General features: G+C 38.0%; 1 protein-coding gene and 1 pseudogene across 2 annotated transcripts in view; one reads left to right on the forward strand and one right to left on the reverse strand.

Moving 5' to 3' along the window:
• The window catches only part of LOC148998538 (Fc receptor-like protein 5), a 34370-nt gene that overhangs the window by 8232 nt on the left and 12958 nt on the right, over positions 1 to 13180 (reverse strand). For both annotated transcript variants that reach the window (XM_089131322.1, XM_089131325.1), the window contains exons 6-8: positions 4520 to 4771; positions 4175 to 4438; positions 1364 to 1648 (exon numbers count right to left, since the gene is read on the reverse strand). In XM_089131322.1, the coding sequence (XP_088987448.1) occupies positions 1364 to 1648; positions 4175 to 4438; positions 4520 to 4771 (801 nt within the window). The remainder of the gene's footprint in view (positions 1 to 1363; positions 1649 to 4174; positions 4439 to 4519; positions 4772 to 13180) is intronic.
• On the forward strand, positions 12214 to 12673 carry LOC120461310 (histone H2A-like; annotated as a pseudogene).

Genomic DNA, 13180 nt, shown 5'->3' on the forward strand with positions numbered 1-13180 from the left:
GGGATATTATTAAATCACTTTACACACACAGAATGACTATCAGAAGGTACAATTTGATTAAAAATGAGAATAAGGACAAACATAGTCAAAAGTAACAGTGAATGCGGGAAGAAAAGCAGAAAAAAAATTACAAATCAGATACACAGTTTAGTTATTAATCTGTCTGTCTGTATGAAAAACTTGAATGCAAACATTTATGCACAAATGTATGTAACAAAGGAAGCCCATTTGTGTGTTTTACGAGAAGGACATTCTGAATATGATCCCACTGTGAGATTAGCTGGACTGATGATTGTTGATGATCTCCCGGTGCTATTCATATTGGAATTGTGTAATCACAGATTATGAACAGATGTTTTACACAGCAAGGATATATTCCCATTGGGTTGTTGGGTTTTCATGTTTTATGCGGGAACTTTAGACATAATGATTTAAATACAGTATTTTTATACAGTGTTATCCCCTGTTTCTAATGTAACTGAAGGTCGTCTACAGACATCTCATGTTACGAACATATTTTATAATGGTACTGTTACGTTAGTATTGTATTTTTATTTCCACTTCCCTTTTATCCAAAAACACTGAACTATTTGCACAGTATTTATCAATGCGAAATACATCATGCTAAAATAATCTGTCATATGTAGGCGTATGTGGCTCACATTAATGGAGTTACGTGACCAGCAACATATTTCTGCTTCAAATATTGTGCGTAGTTAACAGTGAGTGGTGGTTTCAGACATTATTTTATTAAAGTGCATTTGTCAATGCCGCACTCGTGACTCTTATTCTGCCGGACAGAAAGAAAAGCTCGTACTGAAGGCGGAGCGGTTTGACCAATCAGATGAAAGGGGCGTTTCAGCGTAAATGAAATATCGAACCCAAAAAAACGATTTGTAAACCACAAAAGAAAAATGAAAAATCAAGCCAAAATCAATTTTTTCTTTTTTTTTAAACTCAACAAAGAAACAAATAAACAAACTGGTTTTCATTTCTCGTTATTCCATTCCAAACAGGAAATCAAATGGCCAAAAGATACACGGACGGACCACACACACACAAGTTACGAATTCCCTTTCACTGTTTCACTTCCAGCTCTTGAATATTTACATTGGAAAGGCTGAAACTTTCGTGATGATGAAGCGCTGACACGTCAACTGTACAGAGTGTCATTCACTGTTGTTCAGTTTGTGTAGAAACTGGCCGACTGACACCGTTCACACACTCGCTGATTTTTACTCACATTTGGCTTATGATGAGTGTTAATTATAGGCCCTGTTTACTGAATTTAATAAGACAGTAGTTCAGTCTGAACAGTGTCTCGATTTACTGTATCAGAGAGAGTTTATGATGTTGAACTCACCCTTCACAGAGAGAGAAACAGCAGATCTTGATGTTGATGAGTTTGGTCTTCCATCTCTCTGTCCTTTACACCCGTACTGACCCTGATCAGACTCAGTAGCTCTTCTGATAGTGACAGTGTCTCTGTTTACAGTGTAACGATCAGACGTCTGTAACTTTACACTGTCTTTATACCACTCATATCTCCAGTCACTGTGATCAGAGTTTATCACACACTTCAGATTGACTGTTTCTCCAGTGAATACAGGACCGGCTGGTGTCACAGTCACTGTAGATGTGGGTAAACCTGAGAAGAAACACAGAAACACAAACTGACTCAAACATCTCTTTCAGTGCAATGTAACAGAATTATATTTTATAAATGTTTCGAGGATGTTGAAGATCTCAATGATGAAGTGTTATTGCAGCAACAGTGACAAAGTGCATTAAAGCTCCTGCGTTCATCAGAGTCAGAATAAACCCAGAATAATCTCTGCTCAAACATTATATACTGTATTACATTCTTCCTCCAGCTCTACATGGAAATGAAGTTTAGTCTTAAAAGTAAATTGAGGATAACAATGAAACTGAAAGCCTTCTGTTCCCACATCATTGATATTGTTTGAGACGGGACTCCATGTGTCCTTCATGTATCTTCTGAACACAGGATTATTCTTGACGTCCCGCTGCCGTTTCACACTAGAAGTGATCGAGTTTCACTCCGCTGATATTTACATTATATTCTAATATTGATGTTGAAGCTGATTCGGGCAGACTAACATGATGAGTCATGATGATTTTGTCTCATATTTCATAGTATTAATTGTGTTTTGTTGCTGTTCTGTCATTAGTTTTATCATGTCAGTTGTTTTGAGGCTCTGACTCGCCACAGAAAGCAGAATGAAGCTCCTGAAGGAGAGATGAAGATCTCCAACTAAAGCTCATATGAGGAGATACTGAGTCTGAATCAACTTCATCAGAATATCTGAAGACTTCATCAACTCATTTCACATCAGTGTCTGTAAGTCACGTCATTCTCTCGGACAAATCTCATCTTTTCTATTATTAAATATCTCCTGTAACCAAACTAACAGTGACTAAAGTAAATCTCAAAGATGGAGACGTCTTTAACACTGGAAAATCACAATTTACATGATGTTATAAAATATCCTGATAAAAATGTGTCCTTCTACATGTGAAGAGAATATGTTTGTTATCGAACTGTTCTGAGATGAACACTGTGCATTTGGGCCTAACAATTGTGTTTGTGTAGTTTTCTCTTTCTTATTTTTTTTAGGGTTTCCTTTTTGTATATATTATTGTTTAAGTCAACCCGGTCTCATCCCAAGACGTCATATAACTGACGTTTTGGGACGTCTTTTGACCATACGTCAATATTCGCCTTTTTAGGGCCCCCTTAAACGTCGGTAGATGAGGTTATGGGATCCTAACTCTACCCCAGACCTAAACCTAACCCTAAACCTAACCCGTCACCTAACTGACGTTAAAGGTAAAGCGTCAGTTGTATGACGGCCCGGGATCGCCATCTACCGACGGGGGGCCCTAAAAAGGCGGATATTGACGTATGGTCAAAAAACGTCCCAAGACGTCAGTTATATGACTTTTTGGGATGAGACTGTGTTGTTTAAGTTGTGTTTATTGTGTTGTGTGAGTCTTTTGTGTGTGTGTTCTTTATTTGTAGTCCTGGGCAGCGAGGAAAATAAGAGCGGCAGCCCTCCTCATCTTGAAGTGTTTTCTGTGGCACACGGAGGTGTTTACACGTGTGTGTGTGTGTGTGTGTGTGTGTGTGTGTGTGTGTGTGTGTGTGTGTGTGTGTGTGTGTGTGTGGTTTTCTTTGTTTCTTTTTTAGGAGAATAGAGAGGACCCTTTGGGTTGAGTGACGTCGTCTCCAGGGCTGCCTAAGTTGAATATCCTTGTTGGATGTGGTGTTGTCTTTTGTGATAGTTTGAGTCATTTTATAAAATAAAAGTGATTTCATTATTTGTACCTCACCATGTCTCCTGCCTGACTTCAACCGAAACGAATTACACACTTTTAATTCCTTGTCACAATTATTCCATAGGTTTACTCCTTTAACAGATATGCATTGTTTTTTTTTTTTGTTTTTTTTTTGTATTAGTTCTTGCTCTCACTTTTTCACATTCCTCTTAGTTGATAGTGACTTTCTCTTATTTCGAACAGCCTCTGAACACAGTTTGGAAGTAAATTCTTAAGCTTTATATATGGTCTGTGCAGTATAAAGGTAAACTAAATCAACACATTTTAAAGCTTATAAATTAATAAATAATCTATTTGTTGGTTCATAATAGTCTGTCCGTTTAACAATCCTTATTGCTTTATATAATGAATGGAGGAATGAGAAGCACGGATACATGATATACATGAAAGTCCAGGATGCAGCAATGCGGCCGGTTTGTAGCATTACAAGTGTTAGCTTTCAGCTTTATACTCGTCTTACTTCTTCTGTGCCTTTGTGGTGTGTATCGCATTACAATATAACCTGTGAATCGAGCAGTTCTGATCTGCTGTACACTAAATATGTGGACAAATACGAAGAGCGCTGGGTCACTGTGTGTGACTGTCATCTTGTATTTCTATCCTGATCTCGGTCTGACTGAGGACAGATGATCAAGTCTCAAGGCTTGTTTGCTACACTGACGGTTTCATTCATCTCAGATAATCTGAAGAGCAGAAGCTCATGGATGAACTGAACATGTCTGGAGGATAAAGATCATGAAGAAAAATAAACCTGAGCTAACTTTCTATATACAATGTCTTCAGGTTAAAGTGATGAACTGATGAACACACTCACCTGATACTGTCAGTGTAACTCCATCACTGATCTCTGAGTGCTGTTGGGTTTCAGTCTGAGTTCCTCTACATCTGTACAGACCAGCATCAGACGAATCCACAGATGAGATTATATAGATCTGGTCTGTTCTTCTGCTGTTATCTTGATCTTTATACCAGCTGTACGTCCAGACTCCTGTCTCCTGTATGTCACATGTGAGAGTGACTCTCTCTCCTCTGAACACACGGACATCAGGCTTCACCTTCACTACAGGTTTGGGTCTCTCTGTGAAATGAGCAAACACACACTTCATGTTTCTTTCACTGAAAAATAAATAATAAATCTACAAAGTAAAACAGCTCTTACCTCTCACTGTTATCTTTATTGCTTTACTGAAGTCTGTATAGGAGTTTCCTCGCTCTGCTCTACACCAGTATGTTCCTCCATCAGAGACTCTCACAGAACTGATAGTTTTAGTTCTTGTATAATCACTGGATTCCCAGTTTGAGTCTTTCGTCCAGAGAAACGTCCATCCAGTTGATCTTCCCACGTCACAGCTGAGAGTAACTGTGTCTCCAGTGAACACTGAACTCTGGTTTACAGTCAGAGTCGGTTTATCTGGAAGTGAACAGTGATGCAGTGTTGAGCTCTTTTATACAGTTATTGCTCATATTTTCTCTAGTCTTCTGTTATTATCATTCTTTTTTATATATGATATTATGATATTAAATAATGATTAAACAGATGTGAATATGAAGACTCACCTGATACAGTCAGTGTAACTCCATCACTGAAGTCTGTGTATGAGTCTGATCTCTGTCCTCTACAACTGTATTTACCACTGTGAGACGCATCAGCTGTGAAACTGTAATCTGCTGTTGGTGTTGTTGTATATGGATAGCCAGTGTGTCCATCTTTAATCCAGCTGTATCTCTGAATGTCTTCTCCTCCCTGTATGACACATGTGAGAGTGACTGTCTCTCCTATGAACACAGGCTGATCTGGCTTCACCGTCAATACAGGTTTCACTGAGAAAGAAGTAAATATTGAAAAGCATTGCAGGATCAAGATCACTTCATAAACTCAAAACTTCCTCAGGAGAAAAACACTTAAATTAACAAAAAAAAATTTCTTGTAAATTGCAATGATTGCATGCATGTATTGGTAAAAACTAAATGAAAGTGATGTATGTCTCCAGTCTGCATGTCTTTATTGTATTATTGCTCTGCCTGTTCTGACCAGTAGATGGTGCTGTTTACAGTCAGAGTGTTTAAAGATCTGAACTGGGAACTCACTAACTAACTTCTGTCTGTCTGTTCTCAAACACTTTTCTCTTCCAGCTCTTCCAACCAAACCACTGAATGAATAAAGCTTAGCATTGGTGCTCAAGATCTTAATGACACACCGTCAATAATTACAATTTCAGCAAATCTCAGAAACATGCAAATAAAACTCACTGTGCAGAACTCATTTCTGTTTTAATCAAGTCTGACTGAACTAATTACCTTCTACGGGATGAATATAATATCAAAATTAGGACATCACGATTTGGGGAAAATGTCATATTGTGATTCGTTGAAGTCAATATTGTGATTGAGATATATAATAAACAAATGGTTTCATGAGTCATCTTGCTTGATTCTCAAGGATAATGCCGACACAGATTAGAGAAATGATGAAATGTGTATTTGCAACTCAAACTACAACAGCACAGTGTAAAAATGCAGTGTTTCCAAATTAGGCTATAATCATATTTTTTTGCTAAATTAAATAATTATATTTTTGAGTTACTGCAAAGGTTTTATTGTCTCAAATATGTGTTAATGCTCATTGGTAGCCTAATTAGGTTTCATTTAGACCTTATCATTAAATAGTTTACTGTTATATGTCAGCAAGATTCAACAAGACATGTTCACCTGCTATACCCAATGTTTAGATCTGTTGTGGTATTTATGCAAATTAGCACAGATTACGCACATACAATTTGCCCATGTTAACAAACAATAAAAGAATAAATAAATAAAAACTTGTAATATATTTGTTGTTTGTCTTGATGCAAGTGATCAACTCAATTTTCATGATGATATCTAAAGGTTAACATTTTTACCCTATTCACATGAGAGAAATAATGAATATCCGATATTTGAGTCTTTTTCCAAACTTTGCCCTAATGGGATTCTTCAGGGATTTTTTCCTCACTCAGGACATATTGAGGATACAAAATCAGCTGAGTTTGCTTCTGTTGCAATTTGTTCAACCTTTTTTCATAAAATGAAAATTAAAAGTATATTTCCCTTTCTCACAGAATCGAGCCAACAAGGTATTTTGTTTTATTTGTCTGTATTTTGTGTGAAATGTCATTACATCTGTTACACACACTTTTGCTGTGTGTCGAGCTGATGTGATTTCTGTATTGTGTTGTTTGTTTAGTTTTCATGGTGAATTTGGAGAAAAGTCTTCAGATAAACCAGTAGCAAGAGAAACACTCGTGTCTGCGTATGCTTACAGTCGACTGAACTATTGTACAATGCAAGACTGTTTGATTGATTGAATAAATAGCAGATTTCTGTAATGTTTTGCAGCATAATGATCTACAGTCAGATGATTCTGTGAAATATATGCAAACATAAAACATCAGCAAAGAGACAAATGTGGGATCCTGATGTAGACAAATAAATACTACAACACAATTCACATTAATTAAAACATAATTATATGTACTGCAGTAACGGACAGTACCTTGACTGAGTCCAGAGTGAACGAGGGACATCAGCACTAAAAGCAGAAGAAACACAGATGAAGCTTTTCCATTCATTCAACACAATGTAAATCACTGAAACATGTCTAGAGTTTATTCTACATGAACTGAAAGTGTTTTTCTGTTCTGATGCTCATAAAGGTGAGAACTGATGGATTATTCTCCAGCATTAACATCATCACACACAATGACGTCACAGGACTCGTGAACTGATACGAGAGTCGATTCACTGATAGATTCACTGATGTGATCAAATAAAGTACATGCGTTAACACGCTCCACAGCGCCACCCAGTGCATTTAATTATAACTGTAACTAAAAAAAAATGATCATGGATTCACTGCTGGCCGTAAATACATTATTTTATTTTTCGAATAATAATAAAAAAGGTTTTGAATATTAATGCACAGTGCACACCCTTATTGTGACTTTATAGTAAAATAATGTGGACATATAGTAGCCTATACAGCTGAAATGACTGAAACCAGAAATAAAACCTCAGTGACCTCATGCTTTTGCTCTAAGAGCATTTTCTCTTTTTTTTTCTTTTTTTTTCCAGCACTTCAAGAGCTCTGTCAGAAATAATTAATGCGTCAACAATAAATGATCTCAGTTCCTCATAAAAGTGTCATATAGCGCACATGTAAATGTGGCTTTATACCTTTAAAGGCATTCTGCTATATGTCCCTCGCAAGTACATGGGCATTCCCCTGAGGGACACGCAAGTGTTTTGTGGAGAGTTAAGTTTAGCACTTGCCTGTATGTTACCTGCAAGTTTGTTTAACAATACAAACTATTCATTGAAGTCTCAGATTTGAGTGGACATTTGAAATATTCACAAAAAGGACCCAAAACAAACCATATTTACCACAATATTTTAACGTGTTGACCGCTTGCAGTCTGTCAAACAAACGAGTGTGAAAAAGCCCTTAAACCAAATTAAAAATGTATCAACATATTTCCAATATATCAAAAGTAAAATTGAAAGACATGTACAGTTTTCAATCAAGGCATTTCTCAAAAAAAAAAAAAAAAAATGTATCAGTTTTGCAAAACATGAATAAATAAATATGTTTAATAGGACAACAGAAGTCTGATATACTTCCTGATTGTCATTGGTGGAACATGTTCATATGCGTCGACATAATGAAGTTATTCTGGAAACCTGGTTATTCTGAGATGTGTGAACTGACATCATTCAACAACTAAATATGAAGTTCAGGCGAACTGGTTAAAAATAACTGAAACATGTCTTAAAGTTTGATAAACTGTTTGTCCATTAAATGAAAATGCAATTTAAGCTTTCAAATAGTTTTTGCAATTATTTCTCATAAGAGAGTCAGAGAGAAACAGAAGTGATAGAGAAGCTGATTGTGTGTTAGTTTGTGCATTTACGAGCTCAAAAAGAATGCACATTTTGTTTGTAATCATCATTCAACAATATAACTCATATCAACACAAATACATCTGATTTATCTGAACCACTTGAAGTAGGAAGAAAGATATCACAGCAAAACTAAGCAAAAATACATGCATACCTCCATCTTTCACAAGCATTATCACACAGATAAATACATCATCAAACTCGTCATCCGATCAACATAACAACATCACATTGATCAGATCAATTAATAATACAATAAGCAGTGAGACTGAACTCATAGACTCTCATACGCAACGCTCATTATATTATCACATCTTCAGCTGAATAAATTGCATTAGGAACAGAAAAAAGAAGATTATAGAATATGATCAAACACTCACAGATGAGCGGCAGTACACTGGAGCCCATACTGACACATTAATAGACTGATTTAACAGCGCTGTGTGATAAAACACACACACTTCCTGTGTTTGAGAGAAGAGATGAGGGAGGAGGAGACAAAACTCTACACGGAAATACACAACGAAGAGAGAGATCCAGTCTAAGATATTTAGCTGCTAATTTATTCAAGTTGTTACAGCTGTTCATCTAGAATATTCAGTTGATGGAGATTGTTCTCACTGATATTTTGTTCCCTTTCAAACGGTCACTTCGTATTGCGTAGCTATCCGCAGTGGGGGAACTCCTTTTCCTCGATTTACTGAAGCTTAAACGCATTTGCAGTTGCACAGCCAGCACACTGAGCGTCAAACGCACTCACAGGCTGTGCTGCAGCAACTGCACATCCAATGTCACGGGCGACTCTGACGTGCGACCAATGAGCTATAGCCTTAAGTCCGAGCCCACCAAGGGGGCGTGACCCAGTTTATTAAAACCCCCGAATTCTCCATTAGCAGATTTTACTCCTGGCTTCAGCGACAGTTCGAGCCCGTTCTCATCCCAAAGCGCCATATACGACGCTTTTGCAAAAGCGTAAATATCCAACGCACATGGCACCCGTTAACGTCAAATGAGACGCAGATATATTTGGGCAGAAGGCGCCCCCCTAGAGGTCTAACCCTAACCCTACACCATACCTAAACTTAACCATAACCGAAGCGTCTCATTAGACGTTAAAGGGTGCCATGTGTGTTGGATATTTACGCTTTTGCAAAAGCGTCGTATATGGCGCTTTGGGATGAGAATGCGTTGACAGTTCATGAGCTTTTTACTGGATTTCACCGTTGAAACAAGCCCTTCAGCTGAGCTGCCTCTCTTCAGCAGACTTCGTCGATTTTCTGTGGTCTCTGACGCTGTCTCACCTGTGGCTATCCGGCGACTGCCTTTTTAAAGCTATCTAGTATATTTTACAGATGCCTCATTCCTGTGCCACGTGCGGAGACCAACCCTGGGGATTGACCATGCGGAGAATGCTCTCGCTGCCGACGGATGTGCGGCCTGCGAAAACATGCCTATCTCCGTGCTGCGCAATCGGCTAGCTCTCTCTTGGGACGGCAGCGCCGCTTCAACGACGCTCTCCACTCCTAGGAAGAAAAAGCGTCGCAGCCAACGGCAACCAGAGGGCCTGGATGTTAGTGAACACACGCCGGCCGCATCCCCGCATGCTTCATTTTCTCCTGCCTGAACGCCATCACCGGTCTTGTTCGCTGGAGACCAGAAAATGGGTCCTAAACTTTAAAAAGTTTCCTTAATGTTTGTTAGCAGACCCTGAATATGGAGAACATTAGGACCCTGACACACAAGCTCTTGGCCAGCGATCTGCATCAACATCACAATCCCTGCTGCTAATAAAGTGGATGTGTCATGATTCATGTCTTGTGTGGCATTTTATTATTTCCTGTTTTGTGCCATGTTTTTTGTAGTCCTTTGTAGTTTGTTCTGTTGATTAGTTCATGATTGTTCCCAGGTGTATCTTGTTTACCAATTACTTTGTTAAGCTTGTTTGTCCCTGTGTATTTATAGCCCTTGTGTTTCACTTGTTACTTTGTCAGTTGTTATATATGTAACGGGTACCTCTATGCCTGCTGTTGTATGTGTTACTTTATTAAATAACCCCATATGTTGGCTTTAATTCATTTTAATTTGTCAACAGGTTCCACATAACTGGATTACGTTAAACAAACATAATTTGTTCATATAACTTCAACATAATAGAATTATGTAATTTTAAATTACCCAATTTAAGTAGTCTCAACGTGAATTTTGAAGGCTTCCTGACATGATTCAAAGGCATTTTATTATATTCATTCATCCATTTATATTTCATTTGATTCAGTGACATTTAATTAAATTAATAGACTTTAGCTAGCTATTTGCTAGCAGAAGCACATCTTGAATGCTAAGATTTTAACATCTTGAATGCTAAGATTTAGATGCCCCATCATTCAAAGCAATTGAAAATAATGAAATCAGTCGACAGCCAAACAAAATGCTCCACTCTTCTCCACAATGGTAACCCTCTGTAATTTAAATGGTTTAATAAATCCAATGTAATTTAACATTAAACACTATTACAAACTATCAAGTCTTCCCCTTTTCTAAATTCCTTAACAAAAAAAAAAAACATAAAATAACACGTAATTTTAACATTTATTCTCTCTTAATTCAACCATATGCAAAGCATGCTGGGAACTAAAAGTACTGTCCAGTTTCAGTTAAGGCAACACAAATCAATCATGTAATCCAACACAAACGGATTAAGTAAACTTAAGTTGTTCGTAGATTTAAGCAGATTGAACACAATAAAATTAAGTTCGGGCAAAATGGCAGTCAGCTCGCACTATACTGCCACCCTCTGGATGTACACTTTTTTACTTAACATTAACATAAATGGTTTGTGTTTAGAGACAACACATTAGGATTTTGTACTGTCAAGTTGAGACACAATTACATAGACCTTAATAGAAAAAAAAAACATGTAAAGTAAAAAAAACACAATTATTATAAGTAAACTATAAATATATTATGTAAAGTGCACAACCTCCCTAGTTCATTTTTTTGAGTGCCTTGTCTTGGACTTTTATTATTTCCAGTTTTGTGCCATGTTTTAATGCATTTTGTATTTTGTCCACATTAATTTAAAGGACTAACAACGTTTTTTGATATCAGTTTCATGGTTATTAAACAACAAAAGCCAAGAAAGCGGCTCCTAAAGCCAAGAAACTAAAGAAGCTGCCGCTAAGTAATCGCTGAGGATGGTGAAGAAACCTGCCATCAAAAAAGGCAATGAAGAGCCCCAAGAAGGCAGAGACTCTTTAAGACATTTTTTGTCTTCAATTTTATTTAAGAAAGCAGCCAAGAGCCCCAAAAATATCTGTTAAGAATGTATTTCTCTCTCAGCTTGTCCAGCCTCAAAAGCCATGTTGGCAAACTCTTAAGGGCTCTCAAGTGTCACGCATAAGGCTTGGGCGTTGTGACGTCTTTACTTGGTGTGGCTGCCATTTTGACAGCTCTTGACATATCTTTAAAACTTGAGAACTTTTTATTTGTTTTATTAAAAAGATGCTCTTTCAAGAGCCACCCACTAATAGTAAAGAGTAGTATTTCATTGGTCAAAAGTGACATTGGCTTTACTTTGTTACAAGTGAAAGCAATTTAAAAGGCCCATTTAAGAATGTTATGTTTTTGATCAAGTATTTATACAGTACATAATATGTTTACATATTTAATTAAACTACAGCTATTATACTTAAAGACCGAATCGTTTAACTAGTAATCACATTTTTTTTTATCATCATCATCATCACTATCAAAATAAAGTCATTTAAAACGACGCCTAGCGGCATTAAATGATACTACAGCGTGACGTGGAGGGAAGATCACCGACTGGAAAGTTTTCAGACTTCTCTTTTGCACCTCACAACGGGCATTAGCATTGTATTTGATCGTCTCGCTAATCGATAATAAATTCTAGTCACAATGAGCGGAAGAGGTAAAACCGGAGGAAAGGCTCGTGCCAAGGCCAAGACTCGCTCTTCCCGGGCCGGACTGCAGTTCCCCGTCGGCCGTGTTCACAGACTTCTCCGCAAAGGCAACTATGCCCAGCGCGTCGGTGCCGGAGCTCCGGTGTATTTGGCCGCTGTGCTCGAGTATCTGACCGCTGAGATCCTGGAGTTGGCTGGTACTACGGAAACGCCGCTCGGGACAACAAGAAGACCCGCATCATCCCTCGACACCTGCAGCTGGCGGTGCGCAATGACGAGGAGCTCAAGCTTCTGGGTGGCGTGACCATCGCTCAGGGTGGTGTGTTGCCCAACATCCAGGCCGTGTTGCTGCCCAAGAAGACCGAGAAGCCCGCGAAGGGAAAATAAACTGACGGAAGTTTCTCTTCAAACCAAAGGCTCTTTTAAGAGCCACCCAATTTCTCTCCGACAGAGCGATTTCATAATTTTTTATCATTGTTTAAGTTAGGATCAGCCCAGCATATATCAAAATAATTTGCCCAAGTCTACATTGTAAGTAACCTAGTATTTTGAAAAAGTAACATACAAAAGTATAATTTCTAAGCATTTTTAATGGAGGTAGTGACACGCTGCATTATTATACACACTGTTGTCCAACCCCATCGCCCAGTTGTGCTATGAAAGGATTTATCCTGTAATATATTATGTGCATCTCAATTTTTAAAATTAGTTGGCATAAGTACACTACTTTTTTTGAACAGTTATGGGATATGATGCACAAATATACGATAAAAAACACTGACCTTGAAAGCAGAGGCAGCACAGACCTTGACAGCACTAGCCGGGTCCAGGACACTTGTGCGCCATCCACGCCATGAGAGGCGCCATCATGCCCAAAGACATCCAGCTGGCCCGCGGAGAGCGCGCTTAAATCCACAACTCACACAAACCCAAAGGCTCTTTAAAGAGCCACCTCAATAACT

Source organism: Pimephales promelas, chromosome 1 (assembly GCF_988280905.1).
Source record: "Pimephales promelas chromosome 1, fPimPro1.hap1.1, whole genome shotgun sequence".
In the NCBI taxonomy this organism is placed as follows: Eukaryota; Metazoa; Chordata; class Actinopteri; order Cypriniformes; family Leuciscidae; genus Pimephales; species Pimephales promelas.